The sequence below is a fragment of the Pollicipes pollicipes genome, unplaced genomic scaffold (genome assembly GCF_011947565.3).
Source record: "Pollicipes pollicipes isolate AB1234 unplaced genomic scaffold, Ppol_2.1 Scaffold_5724;HRSCAF=6776_pilon_pilon_pilon, whole genome shotgun sequence".
Taxonomy (NCBI): Eukaryota; Metazoa; Arthropoda; class Thecostraca; order Pollicipedomorpha; family Pollicipedidae; genus Pollicipes; species Pollicipes pollicipes.
In genome coordinates, this window is record NW_023596746.1 from 33685010 (window position 1) to 33710379 (window position 25370).

Sequence of the window (25370 nt, forward strand, 5' to 3'; positions counted from 1 at the left end):
AGTGAAGCCCCTGCAGAAAGGCCTCGGCACCAATTATTGGTCGGCGCGCCGAAATGCGCCTCGGAATCCAGACCTAACGCATGTGGGCTTGCGAGAAGTGCTTGTGGTGAGCTGAAAGAACGGATCGCCGGGTGCATATGAGGAAACGGGGAGGGGGGGGGGGAGAGGCAGGGACAAAGGCGGAGGCAAAGGCAGAGGCAGAGGCAGAGGCAGGCAGAGCAGAGGCAGAGGCAGAGGCAGAGGCAGAGGCAGAGGGAGAGAGAGGCAGAGGGAGAGAGAGAGAGAGCAAGGAGAGAGAGAGAGAGGCGGAGAGAGAGAGCAGAGATAGAGGCAGAGATAGAGGCAGAGGGAGAGAGAAAGAGAGAGAGGGGAGAGAGAGGGGGGCGGGAGGTGTGCGTGTTGGGGGCTGGGAGGGAGAGAGCGACCCGCGGGAACAGGTCGGCTTCCGATGCAGAGGCACCGTCTCTGGGCGTTTGTGTCCGCTGGGTTTCACCTGTCACCCGGCCACTCGTCTCGAGAGGTTGGCGAACGTAACGAGCTGAGATGTATCGCGCGGTGCAGAGCTCAAAACAAGATATATCGCTGCGCCTTCCAGGGAAGCCTCTCGATCGCCGGTCTCCGAAACAGCTGGGCGTGCCGATGTGCGCCGTCATCACATTCACATACTGGTAGGCTGTCATTAAGCGATGGTTGGGGAAAACGAAGCCACCAGTTATGGGAACAGTTGAGGGGGCGAAATCCGACCCACGAGTGAAACCACATTCGCTTTGTATGTCGACTTGTGGTCGTTGCCCCGCCGCCTCGTCACGACCCCTCTCCGCCCCACGTCGCCAGGCTGTCCTTGGTCGGAGCATGACCGGCGGGCCCGTCAAACCGTGACGCCTGGCTTGGTGGAGGGGATGGAGATCTGATGACTCATCGCGTCGTGATCTGAACGAGTAGTTATGTCCGAACTGCTATGCATTTGTGTCGGTGTGTGTGGGGGGGGGGGAGGGGACGCTGATAGTCACCGCTTATCATCGCACCGTCAACAATCGCGCTTTGGCGCTGGTGGGCGCCGGAACAGCGTTCTCAGCGCTTTATTTCCACCACTGATAGGCAAAGCTACACGAAAACTTCGCTATTTTCGTCCGCTGATCAACCCCGGCGACGTCAGAGAGCGCAGACCTGACCAGGCACTACACATGCGACAGTATTGGAAATATCAGACACCGGTTAGGTCCGGCTTTCATAACGGTGTGTTCAAGGAGTGCGCAGGTGAAATCTGGTGGGAACCGACAGCTGGTGGGATTGTTTTCAAGAACTCAGCGTGGCGCGGTAATGCTTGCGGACGTGGTCAAATGGGGCCAGGGACGCTTGACGGAGTTCAGAGAAGTGGTGCGCATTTACGAAAAGTCCGTTTTCTCCTCCAGCATGCTGGTGTTGTGGTGCGTTACCGAACAGACCGGCTGGTTTTCCTCATCAAAGTATTACCTCTGTGAATATCAAATCGATCATTTTCGGTCTCGCGGTTATCAGCGCGCGCACATCAGTCCGACGATCTGGAACAGCCTTGGCATTCTTCACGCGCTTGCGTGGACTGTGATAAAAAGATGGGATATGCAATACCCGGTTGTGGCGGTCTCCACTGGTTGGCAGAGCGGTCTGTGGACAGATTTTCGGCTCGAAAAACTGTGCAGAACGATGCACCCAATTTGGTCTCGGCAGCCGGGAAATTCAAGGGAGCTCTGGAGCCAGCGCTCTCGTGCATATTCTCACAAAATTTCCACCTTAAGGACATTTTTTCTTCCCATGCCTTCATTTCCGTGCCCTTTTCCTCCGTTCTAAATTATAGATGTGTAGGCCTGTACTTGCGTAACTGAAATCACGCACACATTTGTACATGCCTACGTCATTTAATAAATTCCTAGCCCTCCTCGGCATCCGTCTTATGGCTAACGGCAGGCCCACTGTCTGATGCATGCCTCGCGCGAGAAGACAAACCCTTGGTTTTGAGTGTTTGTGGTAGTACTTGTTTCATCACTGAATGGTTGCTGTCGGGTTCGTATGATGGTTGTGTGTATTGTCCACGCTCTCCCACGCGCTGACTTTTGGAGAGTTCATATGCTCTGCATATGTCCCCCATGATGGAAGTTGTATAACTTTGTTCTGTTTTGCAGGTTAAGCAAGGAGAAGTTCGATCTCATCAATGTAAGTAGCAAACGAATTGAGTACAGTGAAGATTGCAACGTCCGCTTCTGTTCTGCGTATTATTTAGTGGCGTGTTTTTTACCAGCAATACTAAGCTTCCTGTTTTGCCTTACGGGCTGCGAACGGCTGGGCCCACCAGTTGTATCCAGCCCTGTCATGCTCTCCTCTGCTAATGTCCTCTCCGACCATGCAGCAACCCACTTTATTGACTTCAGTTCAGGTCAAGTGCAGTGGTCCGCTGCAGGAGTCCTTTTAGCGGCGAGGAGTATCGAGCCCTTATCACCCGGCAGATCACAGTGGTAACTGAAGCGCGTCCTGTAATTTGTTCACTGCCAAGAATACCACCTAATGCGCTATGTCCTTCCGGGATTTGGAGCTCCCTGGCACGTGAATTGCATGCGTCTGTCGGGATATCTACGTTTTAGCATAGGTGAGCTCCCCCGGCGGGATGCTACCAGCCGGATGAACTCGTTATTTTCAGTTTATAAGCCCAAATGCCGAAAAGTCAGAAATTTCAGGCATTTCCCACATGTGTGATTTGCATAGCCACCGGCACAAAAGCCCAATACGATTGTCATTAAACTCCGAGACAATGTTCAGCTGAGGCGGCCTCGCCCGGCTCCGCCTTCACGCTCCGTGGAAACTGATGTCGCCACAACCAATGCTCGTAGCTTCATGCAGTTTTCACTAGCGTAATCATTTTAAAGTGGCACCGCTTAAATTTCTTAAGCATTCGCAGAAAGGCTGCTCAAATGGTCTGGCTATGCTGCAACATTGGAATTTGAGCACATTGCTGCTTTCCTCATGTCATTAGCATGTAGGAACACACAATCCCTTGATCGCGATGAAAGCTTCCCAAACGGACCGAGACCGTGTATCACAAGAAGCGTGCAGATCTCGCTGATTCGTGCCATAGAGCTGCGACGTTGTCACGTGGTAACGGAAGCAGCACGGACAGTCAGGTGGGGAGGGGTGCGGGCCGACGGGTGCAGCCGGTCGCGCGGTCTCAAACACTAACCGCAGATTCGCCCGTATTGACGCGTTTTTAAGGCTTGGTCTCGGAAATCGGCAACCAGGGCGGATAAAAACGTGAAACCGGTGGCATGACTAAGCTGAATGTACCTTGAACAATTAACTAAGCGAGCCAACACCATCAGACACAAAAGGCTCAGAAGTAATCCATTAATCAAGTGGGAAGCATGATTAATGCCGATGCCACGGCCGATATCGCCTTTGCTGAGTGTTCTTCAGTTCAGCACTCCGTGGCCTGAACCGAAAGCATATTTGGCCATGAAGCTGCGCAGGCCTGTAGGCGGGTTTATTGAGAACAGTATGCACCCAGTGTGATATATGTATATATATATATACATATATATATATATATGCATATATATATATATATATATATATATATATATATATATACTTAGTAAATATATGCACAATTTATATTAATATACACCCCCTTCAGAGAGAGAGAGAGAGAGAGAGAGAGAGAGAGAGAGAGAGAGAGAGAGAGAGAGAGAGAGAGAGAGAGAGAGAGAGAGACAGAGACAGAGACAGAGAGAGAGACAGAAGAGACAGAGACAGAGACAGACAGAGACAGAGAGAGACAGAGACAGAGACAGAGACAGAGCAGAGACAGAGACAGAGACAGAGACAGAGACAGAGACAGAGACAGAGACAGAGACAGAGACAGAGACAGAGACAGAGACAGAGACAGAGACAGAGACAGAGACAGAGACAGAGACAGAGACAGAGACAGAAGAGACAGAGACAGAGCCAGAGAGACAGAGACAGAGACAGAGACAGGACAGAGACAGAGACAGAGACAGAGACAGAGACAGAGACAGAGACAGAGACAGAGACAGAGACAGAGACAGAGACAGAGACAGAGACAGAGACAGAGACAGACAGAGACAGAGACAAGAGACAGAGACAGAGACAGAGACAGAGACGAGACAGAGACAGAGACAGAGACAGAGACAGAGACAGAGACAGAGACAGAGACAGAGACAGAGACAGAGACAGAGACAGAGACAGAGACAGAGACAGAGACAGAGACAGAGACAGAGACAGAGACAGAGACAGAGACAGACAGAGACAGAGACAGAGACAGAGACAGAGACAGAGAAGAACAGAGACAGAGACAGAGACAGAGACAGAGACAGAGACAGAGGAGAGAGAGAAGAGACAGAGACAGAGAGAGAGAGAGAGAGGACATATACCATTTATTATTTATTATATATATATATATATATATATATATATATATATATATATATACCATTTCCTTTCAATGGGTGAAACTTCAGTCTAGTGAACGCTTCATCAGTTGACGTCTGCCTGCTATTTCATTATATACGTTAGGCTTTTTACGCTTTGAGCAATGCCATTTGCTTGTTGTAGTTATCTGGTGCCATCGGATTATGTTAAGGTATAATCTACGCGATGATGCTTCATCAATTCACGTTTACTGTTCTTTGTTCGCACAAAGACGCAAGAGATGTCTTACTTCGTCTTTCCCGCTTTGGAGGTGCAGTGTTTCAGGACCATGGTATGTCAGCCGGTTCCGCGCCGCACTGTTTCTGACGATACTACGACGGGGGGGGAAGGGGGGGGGGGGTGCTGACTGGCGGCACGATGCCAGTGTCGGGCATTTTGCAATGCAATGTTGAGTGCATTGCAGGCTGATGCTCAGCTCCTTAAAGACTGGTACCTGTACGGCAACAGTGCCGGATTTTGACAGAGTTCCGCACCTCTTCGCGCGAACTGAAGCCGACCTCCGTCAGTGTCGTGTGCGTATCGTCGACCCCGGCGCGACCGGGTGGCGCCGATCTGCGGGGTCACGAGCTCTCCGCCAGCGCGCGCGCTCCGCGGTGCCGCCCTGGCTGTGGGAGCCTGACCCCCGCCTGTCACCTCCACAGAACACCGTGCTGCCCCAGGCGGTGCAGTACTGGGAGAAGGCGCTGAGGGTGCGCCGCGTGCAGGATGTCATCCGCCTCAACAGGTGGGTCGTACGCGCCGCGCGCCAGCCGGCGGCCGGTGTCAGCGCCAGCAGGATAACGCCGTCCATCGCTGCTCCTGACGCGATGGGACGGCGTTATCAGTTTCAAATCAGCAGGGGCTGCCGCTTGGACAACAAAGTATTTCGTGTGCTGGACCCTTGTTTTAATTGTTCCTCGCCTTGTTTCATTTCATCATGTCAAATTAGCTTCGTTAGCGTGGGCGCAGCTTTCCAAGATCCATGACAGCAGCGGAAGCCCGGACCGGCCACTCCGTGAGTCCCAGTAACGCTGCGAACGCTCGTGCAGGCAAGGCCACGTCAGCGTTTCAGAAGCCCAACCTTGTATGCTCTTCATCGTTGTAAGCGGATTTTTAAAAACGCATTCTTGCAGGCACGTTGTCAAGAGATTTGCTATTGTATTAAGTGTTTTACAGTTTTAGCCCAGGATAAAGTAGAAGGCATGATTTCGTGAGCTTTGCGTCGCGAGTCGTTTCTGCGATGCTAAATCACTGCCATCAGCCGAGATGACGATCATTTGCAAGCGGGAGACTATTTGCTATTGTATTAAGTGTTTTACAGTTTAGCCCAGGATAAAGTAGAAGGCATGATTTCGTGAGCTTGCGTCGCGAAGTCGTCTTCTTCGCGATGCTAAATCACTGCCATCAGCCGATGACGATCATTTGCAAGCGGGGAGACACTGAAATGCTATGACATTTGTGCAGGGACGCACTCTCCATTCTTATCGCCGTGTGGTGGTAACGGGGTTTCAGCTCCGTTTCCGTGTCCCCTGACCATGAGTTGAGAGGCCATATTACGCCCTTCTTCCGAGGTTCGGTCGTATCGCAGGTGGTGCTTAACGCGTCGCGCGGCTCGTGACGTAGTCACGTTCTTTTGTGAACCACATATGGCTAGTGGTGTATCAGGATTGAACCACACATGACCAGTGGTGCGGTTAGGATTGAACCAGATGTGAATAGTGGTGCAGTTAGTATTAAACCATATATGATCAATGGGATAGTCAGAATTGAACCACATGTGACCAGTGGTGTAGTCTGGGTGCACCTAGGAGGGTATAAATTCAGTCATGGGGGGTTCGTTCAGCCCAGTGGGATTCGTCTCGTTGCTTAGGGCGCTGTTTGGGATTTGGGGGACCTTTTTTCTGCTTGGAATTCGATTTTGATGCATCGGGCCCGTACTTCGACGTTTAAGAAGCTCTACAGGCGTCTTGAACTGACAACAAGTACATGCCCCGCCACCTCCAGGGGATGGGAGCCGCGGCCCCAAGAATTCCCCCTCGGCTACACCACTGCATATGACTGAGGCGAGGTTGCTGTAGGGCTCTTGTCATGATTTCCTTCAGCTCCACTATCTGATGTTGCGGAGAAAGCGGGGGTGGCGAACGTCGCTGCAGAAAATAATAAAAAGCACTGAAGTCTTACATCACCTTATATTCCTGACCACCTGCTAGTGCTCAGTGATATGTCTGATGGGCGTCCTAAATGTGTGTCCGCTCTTGCATTTTCTAAAAAAAGTGTGGTGGATGCCGCGACCCCGTAGCATAATTCTTGCGGAAAGTTGCCAGCCTCTGGAAACATAATCCAGTGTGCATGTCGTGGTCTGGGCTGCAGGGGGATCTTCGCCAACTCGTTCCAAGGGCAGGTTGAAACGTCGCGGCGCGCATAGGCACGGCAAATAGAGGGTTTGGCATGGCACAAACCTTGTCCGGCTGCTGTTTGATCATTGGACTAAAATTTTCACGGTATGTGGCTAAATCGCATAAGTTACGGCAAGCTGAAACTTAACAACTGCTATACTTCATCGAAAAGCCACACAAAGTGTACTCATGAAATGTGGCGCGAGATAGGGGAGAGCGGCCGTAAGAAGCACTGATTGGCCGATTAAGCTGACAGAGATGTTCAAAGCCTATTAAAAATGCTTCTTGATAGGCTTTGAGTGCCAATTAAAAAGCTTTTTTTGATTTTTGTCCCGCTGAAGTGGCGGCATTTGGTTTTTCCTAGTAAGGATCTCGCGAAGCCTAATGCTTTGGCACGCTGTGAACGGACACGACCAAGTAGAAATGTTTTCGAGCATGATGTGGCTGTCAGTGCCACGTTCCGTTTGGAGTGTGCTGATATTTTTGCGATGATCCCTAGAAGACTGTAAGCTGACGTTTGCGTCTAGGAAATGTGCTCGCGAGAGTGACATGCCGAGTCGGACCACCATCAAGCGATTCGGAATCTCCACCAAAGAATTTGTATTCATTTGCCCTGTTTTGGCCTACGATTCCCCCCAGCTCTGTCGAGCTGCATTTCCGCTGGTCTGTCGGCGCGTCTGCCACCAGAGGAGGTGCATACCTCGTGGCAGCTCCGTCGTGCCGCGCAGCTCAGGGTTAGCGAGTCCGCTATGTCGTGATCTGAAGCCGCCATCAGCGTATCGTCGTGTCCGTGACTGAGTGCTGATGACGGCAGCACGCTCGGGCCTGGCCGTCTACCAACATTGTGTCGCCTGATCAATATCATCAGCGCGTGCGTTTGTCAGGCTCACTATTACATGCGTGCTGTGAGAAGAGGGAAGGGGAGGAGAGTAAGGAGAGGGAGGGGACTGATACCCGAGAGACATATTGACGGCTTGGAAGAAAGGGAAGGGCAGAATATAAATGATCACTTCGGCTGTGACCGTTTTTTTCGCAACCAAACCAACTACCCAGTCTTGGGGTCACGGGCGACCAGGAGAAGGTCAAGACGAATGTCACACTAGGGGCGGCGCCGTGTACAACAGTGTACCGCCCATACCTTTTCCACGCGTGTGGCGTAAAAACACAGCATTGCACCGGTTTTAGGGCTAGCGGGGGCTTGCCCCATCATTTAGGCTAGAGGGCCGATACTTAATGACATGTTTCCGACCATCCATTATGCACACATACATAACATACATACATACATACATACATACATCATACATACATACCTACATACTCATACATAAATTACACACATACATCATAGCATACATACATACATACATGTCACAAATATATATATATATTAATATATATATATAATATATATATATATATATATATATTTGTGTGTGTGTGTGGTGTGGTGTTGCGTGCGTGCGTGCGTGCGTGCGTGCTTGCGTGCGTGCCGTGCTGCGTGCGTGCGTGCGTGCTTGCGTGCCGTTCGTGCGTGTGTGTGTGTGTGTTTGGTGTGTATTATTTATGTTTAATGTATATAAACTCACCCATATCGTGTTATGTCATGTCACCGAAGGATATGCCGCCTGACCGCGGTGTTTGGCGTGACCGGCGGGGCCGTCCACCTCGGCAGCGGGGCGTGCCTGTGTTAGGTGGTCGGCCCACGGACCGAGACACCCCTGGCTTTGGACGGCCGCAGCTCCCGCCGCCGGTTGGGAGCTGACACGCAAACTACATTCAAAGAAAACAGCGGCCGGCAGACACAAAGAACCAAAATACTAGACCCGCCCCCCCCCCCCTCCCCACGTAAAAACAAGGCAAAACAAGAAAAGCAAGTGTAATGTGTCAAGTTGTGAGTGTTGTGTGTGATTGTGTGCACATGCGCATGTGTGCATGACATCCAGGTCGACTTGTAGCATAGGCGCCGGTAGGGTAGTGGTTAACGCGTCTGCGTTAACCACTGCGCGTCTGGGGAACTGGAGGCACGGGGTTCGATTCCCCGCGGTGCCCGACCTTCCTGCCAGGATGAGAGGCAATTGACGTCATATAGCCCCAGCAGCTGAGTGCGTCGCAAAGCCCCGATGACACACAGACACTTGAATTGTAGCATTGTGCGCAGCCCAACTATGATCTCACCTCGACTGACCACGCGGACACCGCTGTTGACGGTTGGACAACAAGGTTCTCAGTCTTTCGTTGGCAGACGTGCCGGTATGCGCGTACCCAGACCAGATTTCCCCTGAAATGCCCTGATTTGTCCTGAATACTAACGTCCGTTATCCCAGCCTAGTTTTGTATCATCAGATTGGCGTGTCTACCGGTGCCAGTGGCCTTGTCAGTTGTCATGCTTGGCACCAACTGCCTCCATTATCTCTCCTTTCAAGGCACATTTGTGCGTCAAAGCTCCCATCACTAACCTGGAAAATACTAATCTCCTTGCGTTTTTTCTTGTGTCGTTTGTTTAGTAGCTCTCATATTTATCAGCAGGGATTGCCGCGGCTTTGCAGCATCCAGTTCCTAATTTGAGCGTTACAGTAAGGCGTTATGCGCCGCGGCAGATTGCCACGGGCGCTCCTGGCCCCCCCGTTCATGAGTGACGTATGACAAACGGCTGTCCGGACAGCGTCCTGGTTTCGGCGCCGCGTACCACACGCCCGCTCAGCACTGTACGCACTGGTGCAGCGACTGGCCGGTGGCTGAAATTGGCTGCACCTGGTGCGTTCGCTGTGGCGGAACTGTGCGACTCAGACCCACTGACTGTAGCGGGGGCTAGGGGCGCAACTGAAGATCCACTCGTGGCGGCGCAAGAGCCGCAGCCAGTGAAGAGACCCGGGAGAGGGGCGGGCCTCTCCGCAGGCTCGGATTATTCATGTCTTACCAGGTACGGTTTTCGAAAGAAAGTGAAAAGTTCGCGTGATCCGTACTCACCGGGCGCCGGTCCCTCCCTTAGGAAAATCCTGGCTGCGCCCCGGGGCGGAGCCGAGCAGCATGCATCATTAAGGGCAGGCGGAGCAACACACCTTACACTGTCCGTCTGCTCCAGGAAATGCCGCGATAATCAAGTGTTTTACAAGAAAGGCGAACCCGCTGCCATACTGCAAGAACGCGTGCGAAGAGCAGACCATGTGCGGGGAGGTGGAAGTTCCCAAAGACCACCTGCAGGTGAGCTGCCGACACTGTGGAAGGCGCCGCTGCTCCTGGCACGGAACTAGCCACTGCGACGCCGACGCGTTTCACTTGTGCAGGCAGTCGTTGTCTTTTTGTTCTCCTAAACATTGGTTGGACTTCGTGCCCGTTCACCGTAATGCATCTTTTTACCGCCACAAAGCTTTGATCCCGTGAACCCCTGAACGCTGCTGCCCGGCGGGGGCGCTGCTCAAATGAACCGGAACAATGACTCCTGCGATGTGCGCGGCTTTGTGGCGTGTCGGGCACGTTGCGCCGTTCCCCGTCGCTACCGCTGGTCTGTTGCAACACCCACGCTGCGCACACCGGCTTCTACCGCGGACGTGACGTCCGGCTAACGTGCTCGGCATGACAGGCGGGGGCGGGGGCTGGGGTGGGGGTTCCCCATGGGCGAGTGTTCTGCCCACTTCCCCCGATGCATGCCTCTCATACTGAATGATCCACGCCGCAGGTAAGCACTAGTACGTTCCCAGAGGCGTGAGTGTTCAGCGCGTACTCGGGGTCCCCCTCCTTCCCCAGTGCAGCTCCTCGCCGCGCCGCGGCCCGGTCGTGATCAGGATGTTGCCCGTGCGGGGGCGGCGGCACGGCACGGCCGGCGCTGTGACACCGCTCAATGAAGCCGAGCTGCAGCGCCGCCGCGGTGCAGCTGAACGGCGCGTTGTCTGACGAGCGGCGGCGGCCCGCGCAGGGCAGCTCTCCTGCGCTGTAGTGCGGCCGCCGCGCCACCGTGCCGGAGGCGAGCACCGCATGCCGCGCCGGCACCGGGCGAGACACCCCGGGTGGGTGCTGCTGCGGACAGCAGCGGCAGAGAGGCCGTGTGATGGTGCCGCCGAGTCAGTGCGCTGGGGGGGGGGGGGGGGGGGGGGCGCTGTCTTGGTCGGCATAAAACGTCAGTGATACTGCAGAGACAGCTGCCGCGAGACCTTCACTGGGCGGTGCCGGCACACCGGGCACTGTAACGTCTACTGGGCGATATCAGGCCGCTCTGCTGCATCAGGACCTCTGGGTGCTGTCAGGCCGTTCTGCTGCATCAGGGCCTCTGGGTGGTGTCAGGCCGCTCTGCTGCATCAGGGCCTCCGGGTTGTGTCAGGCCGCTCTGCTGCATCAGGGCCTCCGGGTGGTGTCTGGCCGCTCTGCTGCATCAGGGCCTCTGGGTGGTGTCTGGCCGCTCTGCTGCATCAGGGCCTCTGGGTGGTGTCGCCTCCCGGCACCAGATGTACTGAAGATGTGGTCGTCCTGAACGGTGGGATGCCCACAGGACCCAGAATCGGGTGGCTGATCCCCTGGTCGGGTACCTGGAACGAGTCCCCGTAATTGGAACCGTTATTGTAAATTGAGACGGCTTGCCTTCCCCACACGCTCAGCCGAGGAAGGCAACGAACATCGGATTTGTCTTCAGCTTTAAACCACGGTGTCCGACCGCCGATTTGGTTTCGGGCAAAACCCTTATCCACTTAATTGGAAGTTCGTGTTCCTATCAGGCTTCGATTGAGCGCATGCAAACGGCCATGACCCTCCGTAGTTGCAGGTGCAGCGACCGGCTGGAACGGTTCTCGGGAAACGCGCGGAACAGCGCTGCGTCGTTTCTGATCTGCTTAAGACGGCTGACTGGGAAAGCCGCTCCAGCGGTGGACTATCGCGGCTTCCACGCGAGCTTAGGGAAACCACTGGACCGAGGACATGCATACTCCCGTCGCTAATACTCGAATCGTGCTGAGAGGATCGCAGCTTTGTAGCGTGACCTTGTTAGTCCCCTGGGGTGACAGTCGCGGATGGGACATTTTGTTTCAGTGCCTGCTTGTGGCACCTAAGATAACTGTCATGTAATTATCACAGGCTTGTTTCAAGCTAGCCACGTTTCGGAGACTTAGGCATGTTCTCAGATCTTTCTGTTATTTGTTTCGGTAAAGGCATGTTGCCGAAATATCATCCCAATTATATCTCCATCTCCTGGTTTTTCTCCGAGAAATAAGGTTTTCACTACTGTCTTATCACGTTCTCAGATCAGTGAATTGGTTTAGAATGCAAGCATGATTTATCACAAGAAGTCTCAATAAGTCTCAACTGTTCTATGACTGCGCTGTGCCCTGAGCTGTGCGGCTGTCTTCTCCCGCTTGGAGCCCATACTGGGATTGGCGGCCGGTGTAGGTGCATGTCCGACAGACGGAATGTACCCTCGTCCGGAGCGCCTGTCTTCTCTGCAGGCATGTACAGCGACCGCTGCCGGCGCTCCTCTGCGCTTTGAGCCTGGTACCACTGTGAGTTCGCTCGCTGGCTCATTCGTCGAAGGGATTAGGCTTCCGGCGTGGTGAACGGTATTTTTCCGTCTTATCCGGCAGCCACAGCGTTCACTATGCTACTGCTTGCGGTGATTGGAGATTACGCTGAACTAAATGAATCGAAACACGCTTTGTCACTGCTAAGCGCCCAACCTGCTTCGCGGCTTCACCAGGAAGCTGGCGGGTGTGCGCAGACTTAACACCGTGCAGCGGTCAGCTTCACCAAGAAGCTGGCGGCGGGTGTTGTACAGACCAAACATCGTGTAGCGGTCGGCATCATCGGAAAGCTGTCGGATGTGCAAAGGCCAAACACCGCCAGCGGTCGGCTTCACGGGATCTCTGAGCGGCGCTCGTCTCCGTCCTCCGCGCGTGGCGGGGGTCGGTGTCGGTTTCGCCGCTCGCAGTGGGTGCGACGGACGAGTCTGCCCGGCTGGGGCGCCTCCCCTCCCCCGCGTTTTTGTGCCGGCGCGTGCGGCGGTCGGACGGCGGGCGGCGGCGGTGGTCGGCGCGCCGCGCCGGACCTCGTGCGCTATCGCAGTCGACTGGGGCGGCGATCGCGGCAGCGCGCCGCTCGACCCGGATCGGCGCAGACGTCCCTGCCGGCCGGCCGGCTGGCCCCGTTGTTCGTGTGGTGTGTGAATAATGAGGAGAGGGCAACGCTGGGTTATCGACGCGTGTCAATGGGGTCAAGATTCAGGCGATGGCTCGTGTGCTTTCTGACAGCTGTATGGGTGAGGGTTTTGGTAGAGGCGTCGCGGTGTGCCCTGTGATACATATGGCACAGTCCGGTCAAGCCAAATCGAGGGAAAATTCATCACTACGATTATCGTCGGCCTCCATCAGTTGATCCACTTTGGCCATGTGTGGAAAAAAACAGACGTCACCGCTGGTCCGCCTACGATTTAGCCAACCCGAGCAGCTAGCTCTGCGCCGCGGCATCACACGTTGGGAGACATGCAGCCAGCTCGTTAATCGCCTTGGTTTCCAAACCACTCCTGATAACGTTGGTTGCAATTAGCCTAAACAGCATTCATCACGCTCGCCTTCCTCACCAACGCAGCATAAAGGCTTGTGTCAGCGTTTTGATCCTCTTTGCGCCGTTCATCCTTGGCGTCCGCAGCGCAGCCCCAACGCAGCACACCCTCGCTGAGTTCAGTAAGGAATCGCACAAGAAATACACTCAGGGGCGAAGCTCCATGCATTCGCCCGACAACGGTGAGGGATGGGATATATATATATATATATATATATATATATATATATATATATATATATATATATGTGGAGTGTGTGGGGGGTGGTGTGTGGGGGTGGGTGTGGGTGTGGGTGTGGGTGTGGGTGTGGGTGTGGGTGTGGGTGTGGGTGGGTGTGTGGGTGTGGGTGGGTGTGCGTATGCGTATGCGTGTGCGTGTGCGTGTGCGTGTGCGCGTGCGTGCGCGTGTGTGTATGTCAATTCATCATCGAAAGTCGGGGCGCAACGATCATCAGTGATGCCCTGGTACAGAATGCCCACGGCAGGCGAAATGCTCCCATTTCATGATTAATGTGGGGTACTGCCCTTCGTGTCATCTGGTCCCCCTGGTGACCCCTGTACCGTGCGTTCCCCCGCCGTACCCCAGCACCAGATCTCTATCGTGACCTCACGGCTGACCTTGTAACGTACTCCCTTGGCCTGACATTGACCCCTGTCCCGTGCGAACCCCATACTGACCCCCTCGCTGCCTCCTACGCCGCACCCTTCCTTCCCCTGACCCCACTCTACCTCTTATACTGTACCCTTTCTTCTCATCTCGCGCTGCCCCGTTGCGGTATTCTTCCCTCCCCTGACCTCGCACTATCCCGTTGCCGTATTCTTCCCTCCCCTGACATCGTACTACCCCGATGTCCCCTAACCCCGCGCTACCACCGGCGCCGTACCCTCTCCTCCCCTGATCCCGTTCTTCTCGCGGTGCCGTACCCTCTCCGCCCCTGACCCCGCTCTGCCCCCCGTGGCGTACCCTCTCCGCCCCTGACCCCGCTCTACTCCCGGTGCCGCAGGCGTGCCGCGTCTGTAACGCGTTTGGCCAGAACTGCCGGGTGGCGGAGGAGCCGAGCGGCGAGGGGCTCACCGGCGCCGACTTCGTGTTCTACATCTCAGCCCTGGAGACGGACCGCTGCCACCGCGGCATGACCGTCGCCTACGCCGCCCACTGTCAGCAGGAGGCCGCGCTGGACAGGTCAGTCGGCCGCGGGGTCGACACTGGACCCGCTCGACAGGTCAGTCGGCGCGGGGTCGACACTGGACCCGCTCGACAGGTTGTCGGCCGCGGAGTCGACACTGGACCCGCTCGACAGGTCAGTCGGCGCGGGATGGACACGACCTGCTTGACAGGTCAGTCTGCGGGCGGGGTGGACACTGGGCCCGCTCGACAGGTCCAGTCGGCGCGGGTGGACACTGGGCCCGCTCGACAGGTCAGTCGGCGCGGGGGTGACACTGGGCCCGCTCGACAGGTCAGTCGGCGCGGGGTGGACACTGGGCCCGCTCGACAGGTCAGTCGGCGCGGGGTGGACACTGGGCCCGCTCGACAGGTCAGTCGGCGCGGGGTGGACACTGGGCCCGCTCGACAGGTTGTCGGCCGCGGAGTCGACACTGGGCCCGCTCGACAGGTCAGTCGGCGCGGGGTCGACGCTGGACCCGCTCGGCAGCTGGCCCGGGCGGTGCTCACACGCGTCGCGGCAAAGGTAAAGGTCAGTTCCGTCTGTCGGGTAATCATCATCGAGCGTCATCTCAGCGGGAGATGAGGTTACAAACATGTAAAACAAGTTACAAACGCATACAACACGGAACGTTAAAGCCACGAGGGTATGGGGATCCTTCGAACACCGGCCAAGTGGGACGAACAAAAACGGCTCGGAGCGACGACCCACGATCGCGCTGAAGGCTGCACTGTCGGCTCAGAAACAGACCATTCCTTCCTGAGCGGCTGGACAAAGTGGGGACGCTGGCGGGCCCGAAATAAACTTGTCTGCGGGGGATGTAGACTGGTGCTGGGGGGCCTTGAGACGCGAGATTAAGACAGCCGGAATAGCGTCCCAGACAGCTGGTAGGTGGATATTCATTTGAATTACATTGGTGCCTTGAGCGTGGTTGACGGCTTCGGCTAGTTTCCTTGAACTGAGCACGGGACCAGGCGCGTTTCTCTCGCGAACACAATGGTGCGGAAATATCCGTAGCTGTGGTGGAAATGCCGATTGCACCGATCTCATTCCCTAGAACTGTAATTCATAGAGCACAGACGGAGCTATCGGGGTGTTGTTTGCCTGAACGTGCAGGAAGCAAACAGGTTGGCTGGCATGCAGATGGCGTTTACGTGCCCGCTCACCGTTGCACATGTCGGTGCCTTGCCGAGTGTGCTTTACCTCATCACGATGACTGGGATGTCTCAAAGTTATCGCCACGGCGCCGGGCATGGTTCACGGCACGCTCACGTGTTCACGTACCGAGCGCTGGCCGGCCGGCAGCGGGCCGCGATCACCGGCCGCGGTCGTGTGGACCGTGCTGGGCGGGCTGCTCTCGACCGTGAACTCGCCTCTCTCACGCCCGCCCGCCGGCTGTACCGCCCGCAGGCCGATCGCCGGCCACGCCAACCTCTGCCCGAGCAGCATCTCCACCAAGCAGCAGGAGCTGCAGACGCTCATCTCGACGGTGAAGCACGAGATCCTGCACGCGCTCGGCTTCTCGGTCAGCTTGTACGCGTTCTTCCGCGACAAGAACGGCGACCCTCTGACTCTGCGCGGCGAGACGGGCAAGCCGCAGCTCAACCCCGGGTGAGTGGACGTCTCGCCCGGCCGCGCTTCGCCGCCCAGCTGGGGAGATGTATCCGGTTGCGCCGTGGGGCGGGGGCGTGGGTGGGTGCGCGATCGCCTTCTGTCGCCGTGGGCGGGGGGCGTGGGTGGATCATGCGATCGCCATCTGTCGCCGTGGGCTGGGGCATGAGGGGTCGTGCGATGGCCTTCTGTCGCCGTGGGGGGGGCGTGGGTGGATCATGCGATCGCCATCTGTCGCCGTGGGGCGGGGTGGGTGATCATGCGATCGCCATCTGGCCGTGGGCTGGGCATGAGTGGGTCGTGCGATGGCCTTCTGTCGCCGTGGGCGGGGGCGTGGGTGGATCATGCGATCGCCATCTGTCGCCGTGGGCTGGGGCATGAGTGGGTCGTGCGATGGCCATCTGTCGCCGTGGGCCGGGGTGTGGGTGGATCATGCGATCGCCATCTTGTCGCCGTGGGCTGGGGCATGAGTGGGTCGTGCGATGGCCATCGGTCGCCGTGGGCCGGGGTGTGGGTGGATCACGCGATCGTCACCGTGGGCCGGGGCGTGGGTGGGTTGCGCGGATCGCCATCTGCCGTGCCGTCAATGTCGGGGCTGGTGGTCTTTGGCCACTTACCAAGGTGCAGCACTTTCGAACCGCGCGGAGGTTGCGTTCGCTTAAACTTGAACTTAGAAATTGCTTAAACCTGATATCCATGCCTACATTTCTGCGTCCACGATTTAAAAGTGGTGTAAATACCGCTAATTATGAATTCAAGAACCACAAGCAGTAACATTGCTCAGTATCTAGTAAATCTACCCGATTTACCTGCAGGATGTCCACCCAATGCTCGTATCCACACCCATAATTTTTCCTGAGTCTGTGCCAAGTCATTGAGACATCAAGCCACAAAAAGCCACTGTGGACCATCGATTTGGTCCCACCCTAGGCTCCTCACCCTATCCTTGAACTAATCTTACCACCTGACCTGCCTGAATTTGAGTAGAGACGAGATCCGTAGACGTTTAAAACTTGTCCAAACGATTTTTAAATGCTGCTAGGCAGGGACTTCCTACAGCTTCGTTTGGCAGTTTATTCCAGTGATTCACTACTCTTGGACTAAGTGGCATCTGCCTCCTCATAGTTCTACTCCTACGTTTTGCAAATTGAAACTGGTTTCCTCTAAGTTTCGGCCTAATTTCTAGTGCTCCTTGTAGATTTACCTTGTCTACCCGCTTTCAAAATCTTGAGTACCTCAATCAGACCCTCTTTAAGTCTACGATATTTCAGTGAATACAAATCCAAGGCGTTAAGCCTATCCTTATATTATAACCTGCCAACCTCATTGATCATCCTAGTTGCCTTTCGTTGTACTCTCTCCAGCCTGTCTACATATTTTTGGAAGCAGGGGAATCAAGCCTGTACACAAAACTCTTAAGTGTGGTCCGACATAAGCTAAGTACAACTTTTTGACAACTTTCGTACCCTTGTAATTGACATTCCTGTTAATAAGTCCCAGCATCCGAAGTGCCTTGTTCCTAGCAGCCCCACACTGCTTTTCAGCCATTAAATCCCTGGAAATTATAACCCTTAAGTCCATTTCGCCCTTGATCCGTTCCAACTTTCAACCTCCCATTTTATAGCTAATGCCCTCACTGCCGCAGCTACCCAAATTGTATCACCTTACACTTATAATGAAATGACATCTGCCACAGAGAAGCGCTGCTCACTAATTTATTTACGTCAAGCCTCGCCTGGTCTACATTTTTCGACACCCCTATCAGAGCATGTACTAATTCTCTAGAGTCTGAAATACAAGTTCCAACCCGTCACCTATCCCATAGAGTGCTCACGGGCTTACCCATTCTGTGAAGTCTTTTAGATCTGCAACAGGCAACGAGGTATCGCCAACCAACGTTTTCCCGGCACATATTTCCACGCTCTCCCGGATTGCAGTCCTTTGTTCCAGAGCACCCCGTCTCTAATACGCGGCTTTTTAAGGCTAAGCTGCGGGAAGCTGAGCGCCGAAATGGCAGATCATGGGCAAGGCAGCTCTGCATGCACGTTAACTCACGATTATCCTCCATTGGTCGGTGCCTGCTCGGCGCCGGGCACGCGGCCAGCAATGGTGCAGTCGTGCGCCGCTCCTGCAAATCCGATCTGTATGGGCGGGCTCCGGCGCTCAGCGGCGAGGGCGGCGTGAGGGCGCACCGCCGCCTCCCAGGCGCACCTGGGAGAGTGGCCGGCCGCGGTCAGCCGCCGCCGCCGCCGCCCCCGCCCGGCCTCGCTGCCGCTGACCGGGTTTGCCGGGTGCGGAGCCCGGACCGCAGTGTCGGGCCGTCATCCGCGTGTCTGCCATCCGCGTGACAGGATGCTGGTCGCATGGCAGTCTGTGACCCGCCGCCTCCGCCGCAGCTCCCGCCAGCTCAATCCTGACCAGATCCGCCAAATCCTCAAATCCCTCGGCCGCGGTGAAAGGTGAGCTGGCCGCCAAGGTGGTCTGTTTGGCTCCCCCGTGGCCCGCAGCTCGGTAACGCTGTGGTCTGTAGCGCGGTAACGGACCTGCTGGTTCAGCACGCGCCGCGCGGCGGCACATCGCTGTTGTCTTCTGTTGATGTGCGGGTGTTTTTACGCGCTGCTTTATGCTGTAAACGGTTTGCGGGACCAGCATCCAGGATCGAGATTGAATAGAACCGACGACTTGGGGCATGCCGGTTAACCATCTGTGTTGAAACTTGCTGATGTGCAAGCTTCTTAAATCGGTGACTGACGTCGAGGAACTTTAGTGTCACGCCGAATGTGTCCGTATAACAATGCTAAATTTAGTTGTGCTGTTTAAGAGACCTTTTCAAGACCCCAAAATAGTGTCATTCAAATTTTCCGGAACTTTTAAGCCGCGGGACTGTTGGTGTAGCATACGGCGCATACCATGATCTGTCCAGGCCTCTTGAGGCGGGATGTCCACCTCACACGAACGCGGCCCGCGCGCCGACTAACCCCGACAAACCGCGCCCAAAATCAGGAATGACGCAACGAGGCCTTTTCCACTGTAAGCGTGACACGTGAACTCGCAGTGGACGTTCGGCGCTCTGCATCCTCCCCACCACCACTTAATGGGTACGAACAGCCTCCTGCCGGCAGTCCGCCATCCCGCTGGTAGGGCGCCGTCCCACCTGACGCCAGCGTGCGTCGCCCCGGCAGGCTGCAGGCGCGCCAGTGGTCCGAGCGCATCATCAAGACCTTCAAGCGGACCGAGTGGGTGACCTCGGAGGGCAACGTCACGCGCACCATCCAGATGGTGGTCACGCCGCGCGTCGTGGAGGAGGTGCGTGACCCGCCGGCGTGAGGCGTGAGGCGCTCGTGTCGGCCGCTCACCGGTGAGAGAGGCAGCCCCGCTCGTGTCGGCCGCTCACCGGTGAGCGAGGCAGCCTGGGGGAACGCGGCAGCCTTCTGGCACGGCTCGATTCACCGCCGTATGATCGGGCTCAGCTGAAATTTGCAAAGAGGAAGGGAAATTTTGTACCGTCTGCGGACGATCGCCTGTCGTTGCTGGTTTGTTCCGCTCTGAGCTGACGTCCCTCGAGGAGATGCACGCCGATCTGAAACGGGCCTGTCTTGGCTCAGCTCCTGTCTTAGAAACGTGTTTTGTTTACTTTGCATTCTGATATTTTTTATCATCCTTGCAAGTTGAGTCAGACCTTCCATCGTATTAAGAAAGACAGGTGCACGGTGGTGTGCGAGGAGGACTACAGAGCCACATGGGCGAGCCTGTTTGTGTGACGGCAGTGCATGACGAAAGAAGCATCCTGGCACACGCATCGCTTATTGTGTGCTGACTCGGCGCACGGCCAGAACAGGCGTGTCAAGTGAAGGTTAAGCGAAACAGATGATGATGACAGCGCATGTTACTGCTAGGTGACCCGCGTGCCATTCTCTCGTGCCGTTTATGACTTGAGGTGCCTGTGGTGACTCGAGGTGTACCAGTGGGGACCGGATGTACGGTCGGCGACTGCGGGAGTACCAGAGGGGATTAAGGTGTAGCAGAGGTGGCTGGTAGTACCCGTGGTGGCTGCATGTGACGGCTGTGGGTGCACCACCGGGAGCTGGGTGAACAGTGCACCAGTGGCGACGGACAGCACCAGTGACGGCGGTGGGAGTGCGAGGGTTGGCCGTGGGCACCGGTGTCTGGCAGTGTGCACCGGCTGTCCTCAGGTGCGGCGCCACTTCAACTGTCCAGAGCTGGAGGGTGCCGAGCTGGAGGACCAGGGCGAGGAGGGCACGGCGCTCACACACTGGGAGAAGCGGCTCTTCGAGGTATGCGCACCACCTCATCGCCGCGAATGAACTCATGGCCCGCCGTTCTGCCGATAAAATGGAATCCTAAGTTATGCACCTCACCGCGGTGAATCCCAACTCGACATGTAAAACGTCTCTCGGCTGGCAGTGTTGGACGCTAAGGCGTCCTCATAACTCGTTAACGCTTCCTTTTTGACTTGGAACGCTTTCGTGTCGCATAATAGCTCGCTCGAATTAACAGACATGAAATAGAGCGGCAGTCGTTTGCCTCACGTAGCCTCGGGTTTACGTAGTTGTCTCCCTGTTTGTTTATGTTCCTGCCCAGTCGGGTACCATTTCCGTCGCGCCAGCGGAGGCCCACCGACCCCACCAGCCTGGGTGGCCGCCCGGACGGCAGTGCGACTCCGACGCGTGGCCGGCCTGCCCACAGAACGAGGCCATGACGGGCACGCACACGCAGAACCCGGTTGTACTCGCGCCTCACGCTGGCCCTCATGGAGGACACCGGCTGGTACCAGCCCAACTACGAGCTGGCGCAGCCGCTGTCCTGGGGACGTCGGCTCGGCTGCCAGTTCGCCATGAACAGCTGCAAACACTGGATGGACATGCGCGCCGCCAGGTGGGTCGGCCGGCTCCGCTGCGGGTGGCGCTTTTGGACGCCGCCGCCGCCGTCGGGCGGCCGCGCTGCGACGGCGTTTAAAGGCGCTTCTGGGAGGTGCGCATGCTGGGTACCGTTCAGAGCGGTCCCGCGACGCCATGGGCCGGGGCTGATGCTGCCAGGTGGAGAATGGCGATTATCTCCGACTTATTCTTGCAGTCTGTTTGCTCTCATGGTTAGCAGTGCATTGACTTATGTATTGTTTACTGCGTGCGCTTTTATCCGCCAGTTTGTGTCTAACAGTAACACCACCAGTGCGATGGTTGATGTTCTAGTGCAGGCGGCTCCTCAACTGGTGGTCATGTTGTTGGCGTGTTGGGTGCCCGGTTTCCGCTCCACTGGTGTAGGCTGCGGTAATGACTTGGGGGAGGGGCTGGCAAGCGCATTACCACATTTGCACCTCATAAAAAGCCGTTGCGCACATGCTGGCGGTAAAATTAGCATACGTTTGAAAACCTTCGGCGCCATCTGTCCGCGAGGTTGTTGACAGCACCAAGAGTCACGCCCAAAACATGGGCAAAAACTCACATCAAGCATCGCTGCTGCTTTGACGCTTTGATGTGCCGCGCTTCATAAAGTCATCCCATTCGAAACGCCGAGACACGCGAACGGCTCAAAGAGGCAGCTAACGAGCCAACTCAGCTCACAGCTCACACGAAGGCGATTGGCTCGTAAGCCAGTTCATGATTCAGCTCAGCCGAACAAAGTCTGCAACCCCATGTCCACTATCTCGAACGGCGGCAGCCCGCCGGTTTGACCACGTTGTCGCGTTCAGAGAAGAGCAGCGAAAGTAATCCCGCTCGCCAGCCGACATAACGAAACGTGAGCTTTGACGGCCACCACAGCAGCCTGCCCGCCATGGTCGGCGAGCCGCCCCGCCGCACCCGTCCGTCGCGGTCGGCGAGCTGCCCCGCTGTACGTGCCCGCTCTGACCGCCAGGAACCAGTCCCTGCACCCGTTCTGCAATAAGGTGAAGCGCGACCCGCTGGAGACGGAGTGTACCGAAGATCGCATGTCAGTGGCGCTCTGCAACCTGGTGGAGTACCCGGACCGGCTGCCCATGAGGTGAGGCCGGCGGCTCCAGGGTGCGCGCGGCCGGCCAGCCCGACTCCTGGCTGTTTCAGGAGTCGGTGACGCGTCACACGTCGGGTGTCTTGCATTAAGTAGTTGTGTATTCACGCTTGTCGCGCTTGTTGCATATTCGTCTGTGGTCGTTGCGGCTCTGATACGCGTATTGTGGAGATGTTATCTGGTACTTCGCCACAAGTAAACATTCGAGGTTTTCCCTTTTTCCACCTGTCATCTCGTGACGGTTTCAGGTACCAGAACTTCGACCGCGTGCCGCAAGTGCCGTCTGCCCGGACGGGCTACTACGGCGGCTCGGTGATACTGGCCGACTACTGTCCCTACATCCAGGAGTTCACCTGGAAGTCCAACAACGTGATCGTGCGCGGCTCACACTGCTCCTTCCCCGAGAACAACCCATGTAAGGCGCCGAGAACGACATCCGACCGCGATGTTTAGTCCCACGTCTTCAGCTTATCGCCTCCTCAGCTTCCGCAGTGCGCTTCTTCACATCACTCGCGATTGAATCGGCGATAACGCGGTCGATAGTTTGATCCCGCAAAAAGTCAAGAACGTCTATGTGATCGCTGTGTTGAAGGCATAAATAAAGCAGGCCCTGCGTGACGCACGTTGCGAAGCTATTCATGACGCTGTCGGTGGACTCGTGTTCAGTGCCATCCACCGTGCAGTTGATCACCGTCGTCTGTGCCATCGCTGTGACTACGCCGCGAATGCTGCAGCGACGGTGCCATCTCGGCGCGTGCGGCCCGATCTGTGATTAGGTGACCTGACCTGGCCTGACCTCACCTCCAGACGAGGACCGCAACTTCGCGCTGGAGCGGTACGCGGCCAACAGCAAGTGTTTCGAGCACACCCGGTTGTGGGAGGAGCGCACGTGCCAGAAGGTGCGCCAGTGGCAGCACTGGGGCTCCGGCTGTTACCAGCACGCCTGCGTGGCCGGCAGGTGAGTGTCGGGGCGGCGGCGGAGAGACGGCGGCCGCCAGGGGGGCGCAGCCGCCGGAGCCGCGGCTGCCACTGGGGTATCGGGAGAGACAGGCCGATGGTGACCGGCTGACACTGAAGACGGGGCGCTTGACTGCCAGATTCGTGCAAAACGGACGGGAGAAACGGCGCGCGTTAGGTTTGCAAATGCCTTGTTTCTTCTCCGAGATGGATCGTACCCGCGCTTGTGCATTGTAAGTGGTGACTCTCCATCAAGCTCTGGTCGTATGTGCCTGCGGTTATCGCGCAACAATTGACCGCCCGCTCTCCGGCAGGGTGCACGTGACGGTCACCAACCACACGTACACGTGCTTCCATGCCGGCCAGGAGCTCAACATCAGCCTGATGGCCAACTCTTGGCTGCACGTGGGCGCTATTCGCTGCCCCAAGTGTTCAGACATCTGCCCGGTACGACCGGCGCCCAGCCGCCGTGTAACGCTCAGTTTGGAGCGCCCTGATGTGGTGGATGTGGCCGGGGTGGCCTTAAGCCTCGTCGTCTGGTCCCTGTCGCTGTCTGGAGTATTCGTGTTTGCCATGATTTATAAGTTGGCGGTATTAATTTCTGCTAGCGTCGCGCAGTTAAAAAACCACGTGCGCACGACGCAGGATGCCTGGTGTCCGTGCTGTTACCACGACTCACGATCAGTTATCCCTTCTTGCCTGTATGACTACAGTGGTTTGTGCCCCGCTCGAGACCCAGCTTGACCCACAGTCGGTTATCATCGCCGGTCGGTCGTCCGCTCGCTCGCCCGCGGCCCGTCAGCCGTCTGGCGAGCCCAGCTCACGCTGCGGCGCCTCCCCAGACGATGCGGTGCAAGCCGGACCAGCCGGTGCCGAAGACGGTGCGGTACTACGCCGACAGCCTGATGTGCGCCGGCGCCGAGCCGCAAACCTCGGCCGCCGTGCTGGCCGCCTGGGCGCTGGCGCTGGTATGGCACTGACACCTAGCGGCGCTGCCGGCACATAGCGCGGCGCGGCACTGACATCTAGCAGCAGCGCCGGCACGGCGCGGCGCGGCGTCCCAGTGACATCTAGCGATGGTGTCCGCACTCAGCGCTCAATCAAAGCGAGCCAGGCGGCAGCAGTCTAGTCATGGCGCGCTGTTGGTGTTGATATGTTGATAGGCGAGAGGAATGAGCACGACGGACCTGGCGAGGTGACCAGCGGGGGGCGGGTGAACAGCGGGCGCCATGGAGCAGCTCATGGGCACGGTGTCTCCGCGGGCTCGAAGCGTTCAGTCGTGCTCGAAATGTGGCGTTCTACGTAACGTGGGGAGATGAAACGAGTTGGCATGTCCGATAGCACGATACGGCATGACACAACACCGGCGACTTGATTAGTGCCTCCGGATACCTCGCTCTGTCCGCCTCGTGTCGGCGCCAGCCAGCTTCACTGACCGGGTGCCCGGGGCGCCTGACGTGAAGCTGCGGCGCCGGCCGGTCCTCACCGCCTCAGCGGTCCGCCGCTGCGCTCCCCGGGCGTCACGGCCGCCGGCGCCGCACTCCTCAGCCGCACTGGCCACAGTACAAGCACATGCCTTGGGCGCAGTAGGCGGCCGCCCCTGGCACCAGTCTCGCAACCCTTACCGTCCCAGCGCGTTCCGATCCTGTGATACTCTAGGCCGGCCGCCACCTCCCGGCGATGAGCGCGGCCGGCCGCAGCTTGCGCCGGCCGCCGCCGCGCGGCGCCACCGGCGCTCGCCGCACGGGCTTCCAGTTTCTCAGCGGCGCGGCGCGGCGCGACGCACACGGCGCCCCGGCGCTGCAGCGTCGGCCCGCGCGCGTGCTGTCCACGGCCGCCGCCACTAGTGCGTGTTTGCCGTTATCGGTGTGTATATATATACGATGGTGTGTAATAAAGCGAAGCGATGTTTACCCGAACGCACGCGTGTTTGTGACCGCTGGGAGTTAGTGTTGTTTGCTGTTACTTAAACTCCGTTCTATATCAACCCGAGGTCACCGGCAACTCCCGTAAGCGTTCTGGTAAATTTCTAAGACACCTCAGATGGCTCGCCTGACGTCCCATCCTATTGACCATCACCACCCAACCGTGGTAATTACCATCGCGCGCTGGCGCGCCAGGTCGGCGACATAAGCCATGCCACGCCAGGGTGCCAGTCGCCACTGCTGACGCCGCACCCCATCCTAAACAAAATCGCAAAACAGGTTAGCTCGATGAGAAATCGATCCCAACGTAGGTCCTT

General features: G+C 56.9%; 1 protein-coding gene across 1 annotated transcript; it reads left to right on the top strand.

Moving 5' to 3' along the window:
- The first annotated feature begins 2139 nt into the window (after positions 1-2139).
- Positions 2140-24112, top strand: LOC119103356 (leishmanolysin-like peptidase). Its single transcript, XM_037226871.1, is given in 14 exon segments — positions 2140-2190; positions 5118-5200; positions 9937-10055; positions 14396-14574; positions 15965-16165; positions 19348-19471; positions 20359-20460; positions 20873-20911; positions 20913-21061; positions 22040-22165; positions 22420-22586; positions 22979-23129; positions 23443-23575; positions 23971-24112. Coding segments are annotated over 13 exon segments (1647 nt in total). The 5' UTR covers positions 2140-2190; positions 5118-5181; the 3' UTR covers positions 24109-24112.
- Positions 24113-25370: the final 1258 nt, after the last annotated feature.